Raw genomic sequence first — 19,856 nt, forward strand, 5'->3', positions numbered from 1 at the left:
ATTTACGGCTAGAATTCACCAAGTCAAGTATTTCATATATATATATATATATAAGAAATTCTTGACTTTCAGTGAATTCTAGCTATATATATTTTTTATTTTATTTTATTATACGGTGGCAGAGGGGTTAGTGCATCTGCCTCACAATACGAAGGTCCTGAGTAGTCTTGGGTTCAATCCCGGGCTCGGGATCTTTCTGTGTGGAGTTTGCATGTCCTCCCCGTGACTGCGTGGGTTCCCTCCGGGTACTCCGGCTTCCTCCCACTTCCAAAGACATGCACCTGGGGATAAGTTGATTGGCAACACTAAATTGGCCCTAGTGTGTGAATGTGAGTGTGAATGTTGTCTGTCTATCTGTGTTGGCCCTGCGATGAGGTGGCGACTTGTACAGGGTGTACCCCGCCTTCCGCCCGATTGTAGCTGAGATAGGCTCCAGCGCCCCCCGCGACCCCAAAGGGAATAAGCGGTAGAAAATGGAATGGAATGGAATATGTATATATAAATAAAAGAAATACTTGAATTTCAGTGTTCATTTATTTACACATATACATACACACACATTCCACTCATTGTTGAGTGAAGGGTTGAATTGTCCATCCTTGTTCTATTCTCTGTCACTATTTTTCTAACCATGCTGAACACCCTCTCTGATGATGCATTGATGTGTGGCACACACAAAAGTGCTTTCATCAAATGCATTAGAGTCTGGAATCTTCCATCTCTCCCTAGCATGGCCCAAAACCGGTCAATCTTTGCTTCCTGAGGAAGATCTTCAGTGCCAAACACTTGGTAGTCCACTACTTCTTCCCGGAGGCTATTCAGGTCCAATCGCAGCTGCGGCTTGGAACTTACAAGCTGTTATGAGAGTAGCGTATGTGTGTGTGTGGCCCTTTAATAGGTGAGCATGTGAGGTGAGTGACGTCAGTGAGTGTGTGGGCGAGAGAAGAGAGGGAGCGGTAGCGTGAGTGTGGGCGGGGACTAGCTTGTTTTGTGTTGGATTGGCTGTGTGCAAGCAATCAATAAAGCAAGATTTGCAACTAATCGCCGGACTCAGGCAGGAAAGGTGCAACAAAGCGTATTTCTTCATCTTACTCGTCGTCGGCGTCGCCATGGCTGTATCTTCCTCGTTCTTATAAATGATAAATGGGTTATACTTGTATAGCGCTTTTCTACCTTCAAGGTACTCAAAGCGCTTTGACAGTATTTCCACATTCACCCATTCACACACACATTCACACACTGATGGCGGGAGCTGCCATGCAAGGCGCTAACCAGCAGCCATCAGGAGCAAGGGTGAAGTGTCTTGCCCAAGGACACAACGGACGTGACTAGGATGGTAGAAGGTGGGGATTGAACCCCAGTAACCAGCAACCCTTCGATTGCTGGCACGGCCACTCTACCAACTTCGCCACGCCGTCCGTTCCGTTCTTCTGCTTCGTCTCCTTGTTGTGTGCGCAGTTGTGCACTGCACTCTCTAAAAGCCGTATATGTTATTGATGTTATAGATGGCAGTATTGTCCTGTTTAAGAGTGTCACAACATTGCTGTTTACGGCAGACGAACTGCTTTAGGAAGACAAAAACGTGTCTGCTGCTGTTGAGTGTTGTTGCCGCGCTGGGAGGACGTTAATGAAACTGCCTAACAATAAACCCACATAAGAAACCAAGAACTCGCCCTCGATCATTCTACAGTTATAATGTGATTGGGCAGGCACACTGTTTATATCGTGGGAAAGCGGACTCAGGTCCGCATGGAGCTGGAGGGGGCGTGACTTCCAGCTCCGCCTGAATTTCGGGAGATTTTCGGGAGAAAATTTGTCCCGGGAGGTTTTCGAGAGAGGCGCTGAATTTCGGGAGTCTCCCGGAAAATCCGGGAGGGTTGGCAAGTATGGCCTTGCATAACCCATTCAGATGCGTGGCTCCACCCGGTCTGCCCCAGCATCACCCCCAGACGTTCTGTTCTAAACCCCTCTTGCCCTCCCTCCTCCCCACCTGTTGTCTGCTAGCCCAGCACCGCTTTGTGCCCCTTATCTCAAGAATGTTATGGGAATCTCAAGCAGAGAGAATATTCAACGCTCTGACTCTCTCAGCAAGGACACTCGTAATGCAAGCACTTTGTACCAGACAAAACATTAGCTGAATAAGATAAGACTAAAGGTGATACAAAAGAAGTAACTCTAAATAATGGATATATGTAATTATCTGCCTCCGTCAGGCTATACGAGCCTGTCACACGTGTGAGGAGTGAGGACATCACCACCCCAATTGTAATCACTGTGGTCTCACTCTAATTACTACTTTCACTGCGCCCTTAAAACAAGTCTCCAGCTCACAGCTCTAATGAACAATCCGATACGAGCAGCGTGACCTCACAAAATGTCAAAATGCAAGTACAGTTCATACAAACCCCGTTTCCATATGAGTTGGGAAATTGTGTTAGATGTAAATATAAACGGAATACAATGATTTGCAAATAATTTTCAACCCATATTCAGTTGAATATGTTACAAAGACAACATATTTAATAATCATTAACTTTAGAATTTGATGCCAGCAACACGTGACAAAGAAGTTGGGAAAGGTGGCAATAAATACTGATAAAGTTGAGGAATGCTCATCAAACACTTATTTGGAACATCCCACAGGTGAACAGGAAAATTGGGAACAGGTGGGTGCCATGATTGAGTCTAAAAACAGCTTCCCAAAAAATGCTCAGTCTTTCACAAGAAAGGATGGGGCGAGGTACACCCCTTTGTCCACAACTGCGTGAGCAAATAGTCAAACAGTTTAGTAATAATGTTTCTCAAAGTGCAATTGCAAGAAATTTAGGGATTTCAACATCTACGGTCCATATCATCATCAAAAGGTTCAGAGAATCTGGAAAAATCACTCCACGTAAGCGGCATGGCCGGAAACCAACATTAAAGGACAATGACCTTCGATCCCTCAGACGGCACTGTATCAAAAACCGACATCAATCTCTAAAGGATATCACCACATGGGCTCAGGAACACTTCAGAAAACCACTATCACTAAATACAGTTTGTCGCTACATCTGTAAGTGCAAGTTAAAGCTCTACTATGCAAAGCAAAAGCCATTTATCAACAACATCCAGAAACGCCGCCGGCTTCTCTGGGCTCGAGATCATCTAAGATGGACTCATGCAAAGTGGAAAAGTGTTCTGTGGTCTGACGAGTCCACACTTCAAATTGTTTTTGGAAATATTCGACATCTTGTCATCCGGACCAAAGGGGAGGCGAACCATCCAGACTGTTATCGACGCAAAGTTCAAAAGCCAGCATCTGTGATGGTATGGGGGTGCATTAGTGCCCAAGGCATGGGTAACTTACACATATGTGAAGGCACCATTAATGCTGAAAGGTACATACAGGTTTTGGAACAACATATGCTGCCATCTAAGCGCCGTCTTTTTCATGGACACCCCTGCTTATTTCAGCAAGACAATGCCAAGCCACATTCAGCACGTGTTACAACAGCGTGGCTTCGTAAAAAAAAAGAGTGCGGGTACTTCCCTAGCCTGCCTGCAGTCTAGACCTGTCTCCCATCGAAAATCATTGGTATGTTTTCATCTACAAAACCATTCTGGGTATCACCCCATCTTATCTGTCTTGTCTTTTAACAAAGAAACAAGGAAGTCACAATCTTTGTTCAATGAACGTTCTGCAATTTGTCGTCCCCAAAGTAAGAACTGAACTGGGCAAGAAAGCATTTAGGTTTTCAGCACCGATGGCTTGGAATAACCTACAATCGAATATTAAACTTCAAACCCTTGTTACATTAAATGAGTGTAAAGCTTCTGTGAAAGGACTGCAGTCTACCTTGTCTGTATGCACATGTGTCATGTGAGCAAGTTTTAATGTGGTAAATGTGATGTTTTATGTGTTGTTTACTGTTTTTAATGTAACCTTGCTGCTGCCCTCTTGGCCAGGTCTCCCTTGAAAAAGAGATCTTTGATCTCAATGGGATTTTTTTACATAGTTAAATAAAGGCTAAATAAAAAAATGTGAGGCGCATTATGAAGCGTAAAATACGACAGCGGAGACCCGGACTGTTGAACGACTGAAGCTCTACATAAAACAAGAATGGGAAAAAATTTCACTTTCAAAGCTTCAACAATTAGTTTCCTCAGTTCCCAATCATTTATTGAGTGTTGTTAAAAGAAAAGGTGATGTAACACAGTAATGAACATGCCCTTTCCCAACTACTTTGGCACGTGTTGCAGCCATGAAATTCTAAGTTAATTATTATTTGCAAAAAAAAACAAGTTTATGAGTTTGAACATCAAATATCTTGTCTTTGTAGTGCATTCAATTGAATACGGGTTGAAAAGGATTTGCAAATCATTGTATTCCGTTTATATTTACATCCAACCCAATTTCCCAACTCATATGGAAACGGGGTTTACACGATACAGCAGCGCCTAACTGAGACTTATTGTTACTTGTACACGCCACGCCGAAGTGGTGCAGTTTTGGAGCATCGTCAACAAGAATAAAGACAAGCTGATGGCAACGCCTACATGCTGCCAGAGGAGATGTAATGCAACATGTCAGTTAACGCACACGGCGGAGGTTATTTCTGAGCAAAAAAGCCGGGATGCTGCAAAGAAATAGGCCACTTCTAACATACATTCTGGATCAGACAAGACTGGAAGTCCAGCTAAGTTTGACCAAAAGAAAGGGAGTTGGGTCATCATACATTGTCCTGTGTGATTGAGCATGTTCGTCAGGTATTAATCCGCCTTTTATTTCTCGTTAAATTATCTTTACACTTGCATTACAGTTAATTAAGAATATTCAAACCATGAGAAATTGTCCATACAGTTGATAAAGGTTTAATGATGGCAACGGTTTGACCCTAAATTCACATTATTCCTAGTTACATAATTTACTGTACATAGCAAAATAATCCACTGTATTAGTTTTTTAAGTCGGTGTACATACAGTGGTACCTCAACTCAAGAGTGCCCAAACGTAAGAGTGTTTTGAGATAAGAGCTGTCTCTCCACTAATTGTTTTGCTTTAAGTTGCAAGAAAAATTTGAGCTACAAGCATCCCCGCCATTAGTTGGCATAGCAAATATAACAGTGAATCCTGTAAGATCTTCGCAAACATCTGGTCTTACTCGCTAGCATTAGTTTATAGTGAAAGATGGACATTTTCCAACTGTGTGAAGAAAGAAAGTGAGTGTGAAGGACAGTGCTGAGAAGAAGAAAAGATTAGGAGTGTGAAATGTACGGCCCGCGGGCCGGATCAGGCCTGCAAACATGTTTATTCTGGCCCGCGGTCTGCGGGATGAGTTTGCTAAGCTTTAAAATAAGCTGCAGTCTTTCATGTTCTAAATAAATCCACTGGATGTCCGAATAGCAATTCCGTTACGCAAAGAAACGGTTTACAGCGGGCATACTTGCCAACCCTCCCGGATTTTCCGGGAGACTCCCGAAATTCAGCGCCTCTCCCGAAAACCTCCCGGGACAAATTTTCTCCCGAAAATCTCCCGAAATTCAGGCGGAGCTGGAGGCCACGCCCCCTCCAGCTGCATGCGGACCTGAGTGACGTGTCGACAGTCTGTTTCCACGTCCGCTTTCCCACAATATAAACAGCGTGCCTGCCCAATGACGTTATAACTGTAGAATGATCGAGGGCGAGTTCTTGGTTTCTTATGTGGGTTTATTGTTAGGCAGTTTCATTAACGTTCTCCCAGCGCGGTAACAACACACAACAGCAGTCACGTTTTCGTCTACCCTAAAGCAGTTCGTCTGCCGTAAACAGCAATGTTGTGACACTCTTAAATAGGACAATACTGCCATCTACTGTACATGCATATGTGACAATAACATTTGATGAACGCACTTTTGTGTGTGCCACACAGCAATGCATCATCAGAGAGGGTGTTCAGCATGGTTAGAAAAATAGTGACAGAGAATAGAACAGGGATGGACAATTCAACCCTTAACTCAACAATGAGTAGATGAGCGTTATGTGTGTGTATATGTGTAAATAAATGAACACTGAAATTCAAGTATTTCTCTTATATATATATATATATACATATAGAAAAAAAAAATATATATATAGCTAGAATTCACTAAAAGTCAAGTGTTTCTTATATATATATATATATATATATATATATATATATATATATATATATATATATATATATATATATATATATATATGAGAAATACTTGACTTGGTGAATTCTAGCTGTAAATATACTCCTCCCCTCTTAACCACGCCCCCCAACCACGCCCGCGCCCCACCCCCGACCACCCGACCACCCCCACCCACCGAAATCGTAGGTCTCAAGGTTGGCAAGTATGACAGCGGGGCCAAGCAAGTATGCCAAGCAGGAGGTACACAGTAAAGCAGGGGTGCTCACACTTTTTCTGCAGGCGAGCTACTTTTCAATTGATCAAGTCGTGGGGATCTACCTCATTCATATATATAATTTATATTTACTTATTTATGAAATATATGTTTTTGTTAACAAGTTAAAGGTGTTTAATGATAATGCAAGCATGTTTAACACATATAGTTAATATTGTTAAACAATTAAAGGTGTTTAATGATAATACAAGTATGTTTAATACATATAGTTAATATTGTTAACAAGTTAAAGGTGTTTAAAGATAATGCAAGCATGTTTAACACATTAAGTTAATATTGTTAACAAGTTAAAGATGTTTAATAATAATACAAGCATGTTTAACACAGTTAATATTGTTAATAAATTAAAGGTGTTTAATGATAATACAAGAATGTTTAATACATATAGTTAATATTGTTAACAACTTAAAGGTGTTCAAAGATAATACAAGCATGTTTAACACATTTAGTTAATACTGTTAACAAGTTAAAGGTGTTTAAAGATAATACATGCATGTTTAACACATATGGTTAATATTGTTAACAAGTTAAAGGTGTTTAATGATAATACAAGCATGTTTAACACATATAGTTAATATTGTTAACAAGTTAAAGGTGTTTAATGATAATGCAAGCATGTTTAACACATATAGTTAATATTGTTAAACAATTAAAGGTGTTTAATGATAATACAAGTATGTTTAATACATATAGTTAATATTGTTAACAAGTTAAAGGTGTTTAAAGATAATGCAAGCATATTTAACACATTAAGTTAATATTGTTAACAAGTTAAAGGTGTTTAATGATAATACAAGCATGTTTAACACAGTTAATATTGTTAATACATTAAAGGTGTTTAATGATAATACAAGAATGTTTAATACATATAGTTAATATTGTTAACAACTTAAAGGTGTTCAAAGATAATACAAGCATGTTTAACACATTTAGTTAATATTGTTAACAAGTTAAAGGTGTTTAAAGATAATACATGCATGTTTAACACATATAGTTAATATTGTTAACAAGTTAAAGGTGTTTAATGATAATACAAGCATGTTTAACACATATAGTTAATATTGTTAACAAGTTAAAGGTGTTTAAAGATAATACAAGCATGTTTAACACATATAGTTAATATTGTTAATAAGTTAAAGGTGTTTAAAGATAATACAAGCATGTTTAACACATATAGATTCCTTTCTTTCATGAAGACAAGAATATAAGTTGGTGTATTACCTGATTCTGATGACTTGCATTTATTGGACAGTGGTGCTGATAACGTCCGCATTTTCGAATGGAGGAGAAAAAAAGTCCTCCTTTCTGTCCAATACCACATGAAAGTGGTTGGTTTTTGGCATCTTATTTGTCCAGCTTCCGTACTCCTTTGTATACACTTTAAAAGAAATACATTGTCGGCAAACTCCGTAGCTTGCTAGCTTGTGTGCGCCAGCTTTCTGAGACTCTTATTTTGTTAGTGCAACTGTGCAACTGTGCAGTCGGTCTTTGGAGTTTTGACGACAGGTACGGCGCCAGTCTGTTGAAATAAAGTGTTTCTTGCCTTCCAGTCCATAATTTTAATGAGCTGGCAGCAGCCAGCGTCATCTCAGAAGACCCTCGGGTGCCGTGAATGTCAATCAAGTGACGAAAGTGACGTCATAGTGAAGATTTATGATCGCTCATTTTTAGGACTATTTTTTTAATGCCTGGCTGGTGATCGACTGACACACCCTCCGAGATCGACCGGTAGCTCGCGATCAATGTAATGAGCACCCCTGCAGTAAAGCATGGCCTTGACATAAATTAAACGTAAAACCTTACATCCGCCGCTTTGAGGACATTGTGCTTAGGGTTGTACGGTATATTAGTATAGTACCACGATACTAATGAATCATATTCGGTACTATACCGCCTCTGAAAAATACCGGTCCCCCACACCTCCCCTCGTCATCACGTCGTGTCATTACTGGTTTATAAGCAGAGGAGCATGTTCGGCAGTGCACAATCACGGAGTACTTACTTACACAGTTTGGCTTAAACACTAACGATAAATGTGAAGTTATAACACTGAAAACGCCCACGGGAAGAGGTGCCTTAAGACATGGCTAGCTAGCTAGCGGCTAATGTTCTGTCCCATTCAGCAGTGTTTTAGCTACTTCTAAATCACTAATCCTCGCCTCCATGGTGACAAATAAAGTAAGTTTTTTTACAAGCATCATCCCTGCAGGACGAGGAATAGCTAAACATGCTTCACTACACACCTTAGCTCACCGGTGTCAAAATGTAAACAAACGCCATTGGTGGATCTACACCTGACATCCACTGTAATTATACCAAGTACAGGAGTGTATCTAGTCGATTCTACTTTGATTACGTCGATATTGTTTGGCATCACAACATATTTTTTCATTTTTTTCAAATTTTTATTATGTTTATAAACTCAGGAAATATGTCCCTGGACACATGAGGACTTTGCATATGACCAATGTATGATCCTCTAACGACTTGGTATCGGATTGATACTCAAATTTGTGGTATCATCCAAAACTAATGTAAAGCATCCAAACAACAGAAGAATAAGTGATTATTACATTTTAACAGAAGTGTAGACAGAAAATGTTAAAAGAGAAAGTAAGCAGATTTTAACAGTAAATGAACAAGTAGATTAATAATTCATTTTCTACCACTTGTCCTTAATATTTTTGACAAAATAATAGAATGGAAAATGACACAATATGTTACTGCATATGTCAGCAAACTAAATTAGGAGCCTTTGTTTGTTTACTTACTAATAAAATACAAGTTGTCTTGTATGTTCACTATTTTATTTAAGGAAAAACTTGCAATAAGAAACATATGTTTAATGTACCGTAAGATTTTTTGTTAAAATAAAGCCAATGACATTTTTTGTGGTCCCCTTTATTTACAAAAGTATCGAAAAGTACCGAAATTATTATTATTATTATTAAATATAGTGATTATTTATATGCCAAACAAGAGAAAAGTGGACACAGAGTCTAACTCAACCCACTTGAATGTGGGCCATCCGTTTTTCCTTTGGAATAAAAAATAATTGAACAAAAAAAACTACTTTACCGGTTTTTTGGTTTAATAATAAAAAAATAAAAAAACGGAAAACGGATCATTATCTGGTCCGTGTACCTTCCGTTAATTCTATTTCGAATTCTTAAATGCAAATCAAAAAAACAACTTCAGGCCATTTTTTCTATTTTAATTTCTAAAACAAAAGTTGGACAACTATTTAATGACACTTTTTTAAAATGACAATTGGACTCCTGCTGAAAAAAGATGTTAGCGTTATGCTAAATATATGCTAAACGCAAAGGAAAAGCTAAAATACTGCTTCCAGTTCAATTTGTCATCACACAGATATCCAAAATGCAAAACTGCGTGGTTGACTATTAATTGGATTTTTGTGTTTATCTGGAAACATTACAATCCATAAAAGGAAAACAGCACAAAATCCAATTTTATGGCAATATTTTAATGAAAATCAACCCTTTTTTGTTTGTGTTAAAATCTGCCATATATAATGGACCTTATCCGTTATCCAAATGTATTTAATGGGAATTTAAACAAGGTGGATTGCACATGCACAGTGTCTCTTCGGAATCCTCGTCTGTGAGTGACTCGGAACATCCGAAGAAGACAAAGAACGGTGTCAGTGTCAAAACAATTTTAATGCGGTCAAGAGTTTCCTTCTATTTTGTTATGTCCAGAGACATGGAAAGTGACATATTTTATTGGTTCTCTATTGAGCAGGCAAATGTTGCTCTTCTTCTTCTGTTGTGTTTCCCGGGTCGCTCAAAGTCACGACCAGGATACGGGAAAGGGACACTGAGCATGTGCAACCTACCATATCTCCAAGCTTTGAATGGTGAATAGAGAAAAGAGTTGAATTCGATTTTCAAACCCATTCATAAATTCGGATAATGGATACTGTTCCATTTTCTGTTTTTTTAATATCAAACCCAAAAACGGTGAACATTAATTTTGTGTTAAATAATTTTCAGATTCCAAACGAAAAGCGGATGGCGTACATCCATCCATCCATTTTCTACTTCTTGTCCCTCTCGGGGTTGCTGGAGCCTATCCCAGCTACAAAATCCTATTTAATACCTACAAGAGTTTTTATGATCTTTTATCTATTTAGTATTTTGTTTGATCCCAGATAAACTACGACTTAAAGGGGCTGTTTGCAACATTTACACAGAGGGCGCCAACTTTCCAATGTATATCTAGCTCTTACGGCTTCTCATACGTAATGGTGTAATTACGTAACACGTGCACGCGCATTAGCTTCAGGTGTTAGCTAATAATAGCAATTTGGATAGCTAGTGTTAGCTATCATTAAATGTATATTCTATCATAACAATATGACTGAAAATTGTTTGTTGCTTCTCTTGGACTGTTTGAGACAGCCCTTTGAGACACTTGTGATTAAGGGCTGTATAAATAAACTTTGATTGATTGATTGATTTTTGTATGTGTGCACACGCTCCCTGCGCGTATGTGTTGACGAGACTGGGTGAGTGACAGCCGTAAACACCAATCATTTTATTAGGGTCGGTAAAAATCTTTATAACATAAACTTTGTTATTGTGAAAAATATAGACCATTGTCAAACAATCGTGTTTTGTTAAACCACTATTAGTAACAAAAGCTAGCCGGTGGTGTTCTCGTAGTTTTTTTTTTTTGCTTTGAAAACATTTTACTGTGAGGAAGTTACAAACAGCACTTTTAAAATTGAAATGGCTTTGTAGATACACTGAGACAAAGTCTACGTTTAAATTTTGTGTTTTTTTATTTTTATTTATTTTTGGATAAAGATTTATGTATTTAATATTTGTTTACTTACTATGGTATATTATTTATTTATTCACTGTTCTGTTACAGAGAACAAGGAAATGGGATAAAATTGGTATGAAAAGGGGTAGGATTAAATCAGCTCAGCTTCTTTCTACACCTTTTCGAACGTGCTGTAATGAAACAACTGGAAATATGTGATGCATTACATTGTATCGTATGCATGTTCGAAATAAACTGAAACTGAAAGTTCCTTTGTCGTGTTTTTGAAACTGCACCAATTTTTTCCTCAGAATTTTCAACTAACTTGAAGTGTTTTATCAAAATAACTATTTTAATTTTCAGAATGGGCTTGTTTTTGTAAAACAAAGAAAACAATCTGAAGTTGTCTTATTTTTAAGTTATGCCATAAGTTTACCAAGCCCGCCCACTTGGGGAAAGATTTTGAGTTTGACACCCCTGCATTGAATTAAAGAAAGAAAACAGTGAGTCTGAATTATACTAAATAAAAATGATTCTATAAAGAATGTTATTTGTACAGTAAATCTATCTTATTGCTATTTTATCCTGCTCTACAACGAGCTAATGCAACGAAATTTCGTTCTTATCTGTACTGAAAAGTTCAAATTTGAATGACAATAAAAGGGAGTCTAAGTCTAAGACTAAGTTAAAGTATTATCTAAACAGACGACATTTATTCATCAAAATATGTAAAAACTGCTAATAATGTGTTTGACTGAGAAGTAGCTGGAAGGAAATACCGTAGAAAACCACGCTGTGCATTATTACATTACTTCATAAAATTTCTGTAGTTGTTAGTAATACATTCTATTGCATTGTTTGTATACATTATTTATTGTCCCAGAGTTTGTTTTTCTTTTAAAAAAAACATGTTACATGTTAAAATTGTGCTGTTTAAGGGGAGCCAACTCAATTTATTTCAGTTGCGTCCGCGTGGATTTGAGATACAAGTGTTTTGACTTAAGAGCTCCTTCACAGAACCGGGAATCTGAGGTATTACTGTTGTAGAAATTGATTCCTCTTGACATCATCGCAATGGTTTTAAGAGACCGTTTCAGTCTGAATGGTGGAAATTCTGAAAAATTCCTTACCATTCGTAGCCTCATAGACAGGAAAACAAGAGTGGAATGGTTCCTGTTTCTGTAAAATGACCACAACACTGTTAATTCCCCAAAAGAAGACATGACTTCAGTATGATGAGAGTTAATACGCTAATTTTCTATATTGTATATCCTGTGAGCTGGAGCCTATATCAAAGTCTATAGGTCTACAGGACAATGAATAAACATAAAAGCCTACATTAGGTTCAATTAGTGGGAAGCGTCTACTGTACAGTGTACCCAATGAAACTTGTCGTTATTGTTTACTGTGCGACCATATGGAGCCACATTTACCCAAAGATTAAAACATTGAATTGTCCGGTTGACAGGGCTTACCTGATCTGACTCCTGTATGACCAGAACAGTCCTGGGTGAATACAAAAAAAAAAAAGAAGTGGGAAATTGGTTGCCTAGCAACTGGTCAGCATCTGTCTTACCCATTTAATCCTTGCACATTTTTTTTTTGCAGCTCATTCATTACATTAGAAAGTTGACCAGGAGCAGAGTATACCATAAGCAAGTCACTACATAGTGACAAAAATCTGTCCTTTTTTAAAATTAATCAATGTTATTACATAATATCCTGCAATAGAACAAAATTTACTAAACAGGTATACAAAATGGTCACCTACACAATTTAATGACATTTAAATGTCCATTATAACAAAAGATAATAATCACTTTTTTATGTCATGTACAGTATATAACATCACTAACCATTTTCAGTATGATGCAGTGCACCAATAATAATTAACATATTGTTTAATTAAAACCAGCAACAGTGCCAGTCATATAATATACATTTATATACAAGAAAAAAAGACTAATGTGGTGCATTGTTATTAATGTTACAGAGGAAGCTATAGTTCACCCTCCACCCCATCCCCCCGCCCCAACCCCACTTCCCCATCCCCACCCACCCCGCCTCGCCTCCCTCCACCGGAGCAACGAGGAGATGCTCCATGCATGCTGCAGCCTGCGGAGCTGCTGAGCGCACAGCCAACTCACACCTTGCTTGCGTGTGGATTAAAAACACACACACAAAAAAAAAGCCAAGGAAAAAAAACAAAAAACATTTGAATCTTCATTCTGCGCGCATGGAAAAGGATTTAAGATTGCGGAGGATCCATTCAGGAGAAGAGGCTCTTATTGGGACCAGATTGCCAGCAGCAGCAGCAGCAGGTTTAAGTTTGACCGTGTGGAGTAACATCTTACTCCCCCAACCAAATAGGACTCATGATGTCCCTCATGGTTCACCTCAAGTCGGTCGCCAACCTCCGGGGGAAAGGTGACCGCATCGCCAAAGTCACATTTCGAGGTAGGTGGACCAAGTGGATGAAGTTACTTTTGCTCTTTGTTGTGTCAAAAGTTGAAACAAATTGGAATCACAGTTTCTCAGATCTCTTGTATAGGTCCCCTGATGTACAAAAATGTACCTTTTAAATCTGGCAATGGTCAAGCTACCTTCTCCTATGTCCTACTGTATGATCACGCGTTCTGGGTAGTGGTCGTAATAGCAAGATTGCGGATGCAAGAGGATGATATTGGTTTCCTCTGTAGCAGGCTTGGCCAAAATTGTAATATCATTTAAAAATTTGAATTTGAATTGAACAGGCTCCACTCTACTGGAATTAGAATTACAGGAAGTGAAAGTCATTGAAATTCAGACAAATTCCCAAAAGGAAAACTGCGCTTTTTTTGTTGGAATTATGCCAATCTTCCATAATCCTTATGTGAGACAACAAGTCTCTCTTTTCTGTGCGCTCTAAATAGTGGGAAAACTGAGAATGCAATGAACTGGGATACGATCTATTTAGCCTATAAAGCTCTTTAAAAACCACCGGTCAGTAAATATAGACGTATTCATCACAGCATGCAATATTTACAATATTTTAGTCCATTTAAGCATTAACATAACTTCTTTCAGTGGCACATAACGAATGTTGCTCTTGCTACGCGCTCTGTTAAATCAATGTCAACAACAACTACGAGAGCACTTTTCTCTGTGTGCTACCACTAATGAGAGAATTTGTGAGAGTCTCGGAGCGTTATCATGTAACACTATTTTAAACGTTCCATATAAGAAGATAAAACAGTAAGTTGCAATGTCTGCTCTCACTGGGATGCCGACTGATGGGATGGTTGTATCTTCCAGCATTAGTGAGCAGCTAAATTCAGAATGACTCCTCAGATAAAACATGCCTTCTAGCGATGTTGCGATGGTCTTATGCTGTGCTCCATTTGTTGAGAGCCACATAGTATCATGTTGGTAGTGTGTGGATTTTTTAAAGTTGACACAACCTTCTGCTATACAAGTGAGATGCATGATTTATAGCAGGGGTCGGCAATCCAAAATGTTCAAAGAGCCATATTGGACCACAAATACAGAAATGTAATCGGTCTGGAGCCGCAAGAAATTAAAAGCCTTATATAAATGTTATGACGTAAGTGTCTATATTAGCTATATTAGCCTATTATCAAAATAACTATGTGTCGCAGGCTGATGCAAATCTTTGTTAACAGAAATGTTGAAATATTTATTCTAAACATTTTTAAAACATTGGAAAACATTAGTAAAACTTCTCAGAGGGTGAGATAACTCCTGGAAATAACTGTCTTAGAATGGCCTAAGGTATAGATGTGTGTGTCCAAGTTAAAGGAAACGGCAGGCTGTCTTCTTCTAATGGATTAATTACAATCTTTGCTAGCCAAGTAATGTTTGCTGTGGTCTGGAACAACATGGCGCACAAACAACTATCAGAAATGCAGCCAATATTACATACAGATAATGTGTTATGAAACATGGAAAAATAAACTAAACACACAATTAAATGAGCACAAATATACCTACAAACGAGGCATAATGATGCAAAATGTACATACAGCTAGCCAAAACACCATGTTAGCATCAATTAGCTTGCAGTCATGCAATAACACCAACAAAACTGACCTTTGTGCTTTCGTGCACAGTATAAAACGTTTGGTGGACAAACTGAGACCGGCATAAAACACAGCGTCGGAGAAAGTTATGGATACAAACAAACTGTTGAGTCACAGTCCACACAATGGTGAGTTCAAGGGCCGCAGAAATTAGTAGGACAAAACGGACACATTTTTTAAAAATCTCCATGGAGCCACCAGGGCGCCGCTAAAGAGCCGCATGTGGCTCTAGAGCCGCGGGTTGCTGACCCCTGATTTATAGCCTGGCATTAACTTTTACAATCTCAAATGCTATAGAGCAGCAACAGAAGCTTCTTCTTTTTCTTCTTTATTTTATGGCGTCTAGCAACCAATGTAACTAGCAGGTTAAGCTAGCTAGCAGTTTGTAGCTGGCTACTTGCGAGTGGCCGAAAGAGCAGCGTGAGCAAGGTAGTTCTTAGACTTAGCTCTTACAATAACAATGTATCCATAGCTTGGTTAAAATCCAGGTCACGGCAAGTAAATGGAGCATTTTTGGCGTTTTATGGATGATTTTTAGAGCGCTTTAAAAACAAAATCAATGAATCCCATTACTTGAATTGTTAGCCGCCTCGCACTCAGTTTTTTACTGTTTTAAAAAGTACATAAAAGGTGAAGACGTGTGTTCTTGTCTCCCATAAAGCAACATTTCAACAAATAAAAGTGAAGTTTCCCTTCAAAGCAAAGTTTCAAGAAGAATGTGTAACGTTTTGGCTTAACTACTAAACATACTTTAAAAACACTAAAATCAAACACAAATTACCTCCATTTTGAGTGCCTGGATAAAGTAAAGCATTCTGGGATATGAAATATTTTTCTATATAATTTGCAAGTAATAATACGTCAGAGAAATTATCTATTTTCCAGAATATGCTTTTTAGGGATGTGACTCTTACAACAACTCATGTTTCGATCTTGATTCTTAGGGTAACGATTTAATTCAGAATCGATTTTCGATTCAACACAATTTTGATTCAAATTGATATAGAATTTGTTATAAAAAATATATAAAATAAAACCTTTTAAAACAGGTTACAGGTTACAAAAGGTCCTCGACTGCAGACGTACACGCAAGTAAGTGAAATTTTTGAACGTTATGAATCGATATCGATCAAAATAAATAAGAATCACAATTTGGATGTGAAGCTTTTTTTCAGCCAACTTAATGCTTTTATTCTTAATTGTCAATGAACAAGGTTTCCTGTAATTAAAGCCTAGTGTGTACATGAGGTCCCTTGTAATAATATTTCTATGTAATATGTTTGATGTAAGGAATATAACAGAGCAGTGCTCTCCAACCACCGGTCCGGGGACCAGCACCGGTCCGGGGACCAGCACCGGTCCGTAACACATTTGCTACCAGGCTGCACAGAGACATTATCTAATTTATAACCGACCGCATTTTCTCCTACTTAATTTTCGCCAGTCCCACCAGACACCAATAAGCTTGATCATAGATGTATTATAAAACTCCTGATAGGAAGTCACCATTTGCTTTATTTGTTACGTCTTTGTTACATGGGACAATGCACATTAATAAACATATAAAATGTAAAGGTGGCAAATTGTAGCCAAAAGCTAGGTACCATCTGCAGTCTGCGGCAGGTTGATGACCTAAAATCAGGGCGGATCAGGAACAAAGTGACCATGGTAGTTAAAGTGCATAAGGCAGATGGAGAAGTGTTAAATTGTTGCATATAATAATTGTGCTGAAGGAAGGAAATACACATCTCCTTTGGCCTCGTAAGTTAAAGTGCTGGTATTATTGCTCATAGTCCTATTACACAAGTAGTTAGCAATAACAGATGTATTTACGCATGGAAAATTGGACCAAAAAAAGCTAACAGTGATTCTACGTATGAAATATTGCACAAAATATGAATAACTAACTTATAGAATGGAAATATAAATCCACAGAAAACTATTGGATCTAGAGGCAAGTATTTCTAGCTTTATTATATATCCATGCTCTTGTCCTTGAATGTGATGTATAACCCATTAGATACTAAAGCCAAAAAAAGCCTACTACTAGCAAAAACGAATAAAAAACAAAAGTCTATGGAGAGGGGCTCCCACTAATTCAACGTTATGGTGTATTTTTTCATGTATTCATTTTCCATGCACTTATTTGCTATATTTATCTGCCACACGTGGAAGGCCGGTCCGTGAAAATAAAGCCTACATTAAACCGGGCTTGGGGACCCCTGATATAAAGCATGATTTTAGAATACACCAAAATTATTAATGAACATTTCATGGATTTTCAATATTATTTCCCTCAATTCGAAGTTTATTTGCAATTCTACTCCCAGTTTGCAACCCATAAATTGGAATTTGGGCGGCATTCTCAATTCAATTCATACTTTTGCACACAGCTGCTCTGTAGAGTGGCTGGACTCACCTTTAGAGATAGTATCGGTAGTTCAGTCAGCTCAGAGTAGAGCCAATGGTCCTTAACGTCGAGAAGAGCCAGTTGACTAAGGCATCGAGTCGGGACGTCCACGGGCTGCTTTCGAGTGTAGTGTTCTGGGCATGCCCAGTCCGAAGGAGGACCTAAGGCAAGCTGGAGGGACTACAGTATGTCTTGCATCTGGCCCGGGAATGTCTTGGTGTCCACTCAGTGGAAATCAAAGCAGTGACCGGAGATAGGAAAGTCCAGGCTTCTTTACTAATTAGACTACTGGACTTGGATAAACAGAAGAAAATGGGTGGAATATTGTTACAACAGTAATATGTGTCCCTTCAGCAGGTTTCAGACTGCCAAATATGAGAAACCTCTCCCTGGGATTTTGGGCAACACACTTGGAATGTTAGACCTCTGTACAACTGTCTAATATGGATGGGGCTTCATCTGGCAGTGCTTACAAGTGACAGATTTGAATTTTTTCCACATGTTTCTACTTTCTCATTAAGAGTTAATGATGAGGTCATGTGATCTCAACGATGATTGGGCTCTGGAGGTGTGTGCGCTTGTATGTGCATTGTGGTAATGTGTGCCTGGGTTATTCCGGGCAGTTGACCGCCAACCTATGAGCACTTATGATTGCTCGATATGTCAAGGCCCATGAAAACATGCCATGATGGAGCTTCCAGGAAATACTATCTGGTTAATAACTAACCAGAGAAAATTGGCCTGAAACCATTTGAATACAGAATCAATACATTACTGTAATAATGAAAACGTGAATCAACTGTTCTGCTGGAGTAATTGATCATCGAACTACATGGTCGTAAAAAACAAAAAAACTAATTACATGGCTGTTTGCATACATTCTGATAAAACTGCTAACTGATTTATGGGCAAGAGTTGCTAATTGCTAAAGACATTTTGGTTAATGGCAGCCATGTTTTTCAACCAATCTTGCACACATTTTACAGACATGTACTAAGTTCTGTGGCTTTACGGTAACACCCGAATGTTACAGTGGGGTTTTTGTAGAGTGTACTGAACTGTGTGAGAAATTTCAAGTCAATCTAACTTCTGAGGTGGATAATAGCACAGGCAACACATCAGGGGTGCATGTTTTGCCAACATGGTGTTAGGAAGTGTTGGTGACAAACCCCAAGATGCAGAGATGGCAGGCTTGATGTAGGAAAACATGACTTGAATGTCAAAAATGCAGAGAAAACACGCACCAGGAACCAGGAGACAGGAAACAGGAAAGCAGGCAACAGGATACAAGGAAAACTGGAGATAGCAAACGGTCTACAGCATACAATCCTCCAGCACTGATTGGAGGGAGAGGCAGGTATAAATAGTAGCCTGATTGGCAATTGCCACCAGGTGTGTCAGGCTGCCAATCTGGGACAGGTGAGGGAAACAAGCACTCGGGAGACATGCAGGAACTGTAACCAAAAAAAGAGCGCTGACAGGAAATAAAACACAAACGGGGGAAAACCCAAACATAACCCAGTGGTTAAGTTTGGGTTTGATTACATCTCAAAATACCATAATTGAAGACACCACATGATCATTGCTGGAAAAATACTATACAGGAACACATTTACACCCTACTGGGCATACAATCACATCAACAGTATACAAAACGGGTTCTTTTCTGGCGCATTTAAAAATCGATTAAAACGCATCAGCAATTAAAACATATACCGTAAATTTCTCTGCTTGGCTTATGCAACTTTCCGTCAATAAAGTTTTATTCAAAGTACACACTTCTCAAAGATATTTTAACTGCCCTGACCACATGATGGCGACAAATACACATGTAAGAATGTTAATTAAATGACAAGTATGACACACTTTAACAACAAGAATTTACAGCTTTTAGTTGTAACACAACAGCTACTGTGAACAACTTGCAATCTGATTGGCTATCGCAACTGTCTCTGAACTCTATGTGATCTCAAATTCATCCGCTAACGGTCCCAATGAGTATCCAATCACAGGACGCGTAAATGTCACGCTCAACGTGAGGCCAGCTCGACGGCCTTACTGACAACAACTCGTGATCTGATTGGCTATCGCAACTGTCTATCAACTGTATGTTCCCCTTCACTTAAAGTACACAGCATTGCTGAATCTGAAGGAGCCTGGCAGA

At 38.6% G+C, this 19,856-nt stretch overlaps 1 protein-coding gene across 16 annotated transcripts in view; it reads left to right on the top strand.

The window, feature by feature from the left end:
- Positions 1–13,361: 13,361 nt before the first annotated feature.
- Positions 13,362–19,856, top strand: part of otofa (otoferlin a) — a 157,434-nt gene continuing 150,939 nt past the window's right edge. For 11 of the 16 annotated variants that reach the window (XM_061987276.2, XM_061987288.2, XM_061987289.2 and 8 more), the window contains exon 1: positions 13,362–13,660. In XM_061987276.2, coding sequence (XP_061843260.1) covers positions 13,579–13,660 — 82 coding nt within the window. In that variant the 5' untranslated portion in view covers positions 13,362–13,578. The remainder of the gene's footprint in view (positions 13,661–19,856) is intronic. The other 5 variants (XM_061987274.2, XM_061987277.2, XM_061987279.2 and 2 more) reach the window with 1 other exon arrangement.

This window comes from Nerophis lumbriciformis, linkage group LG26 (assembly GCF_033978685.3).
Source record: "Nerophis lumbriciformis linkage group LG26, RoL_Nlum_v2.1, whole genome shotgun sequence".
NCBI classification, from domain to species: Eukaryota; Metazoa; Chordata; class Actinopteri; order Syngnathiformes; family Syngnathidae; genus Nerophis; species Nerophis lumbriciformis.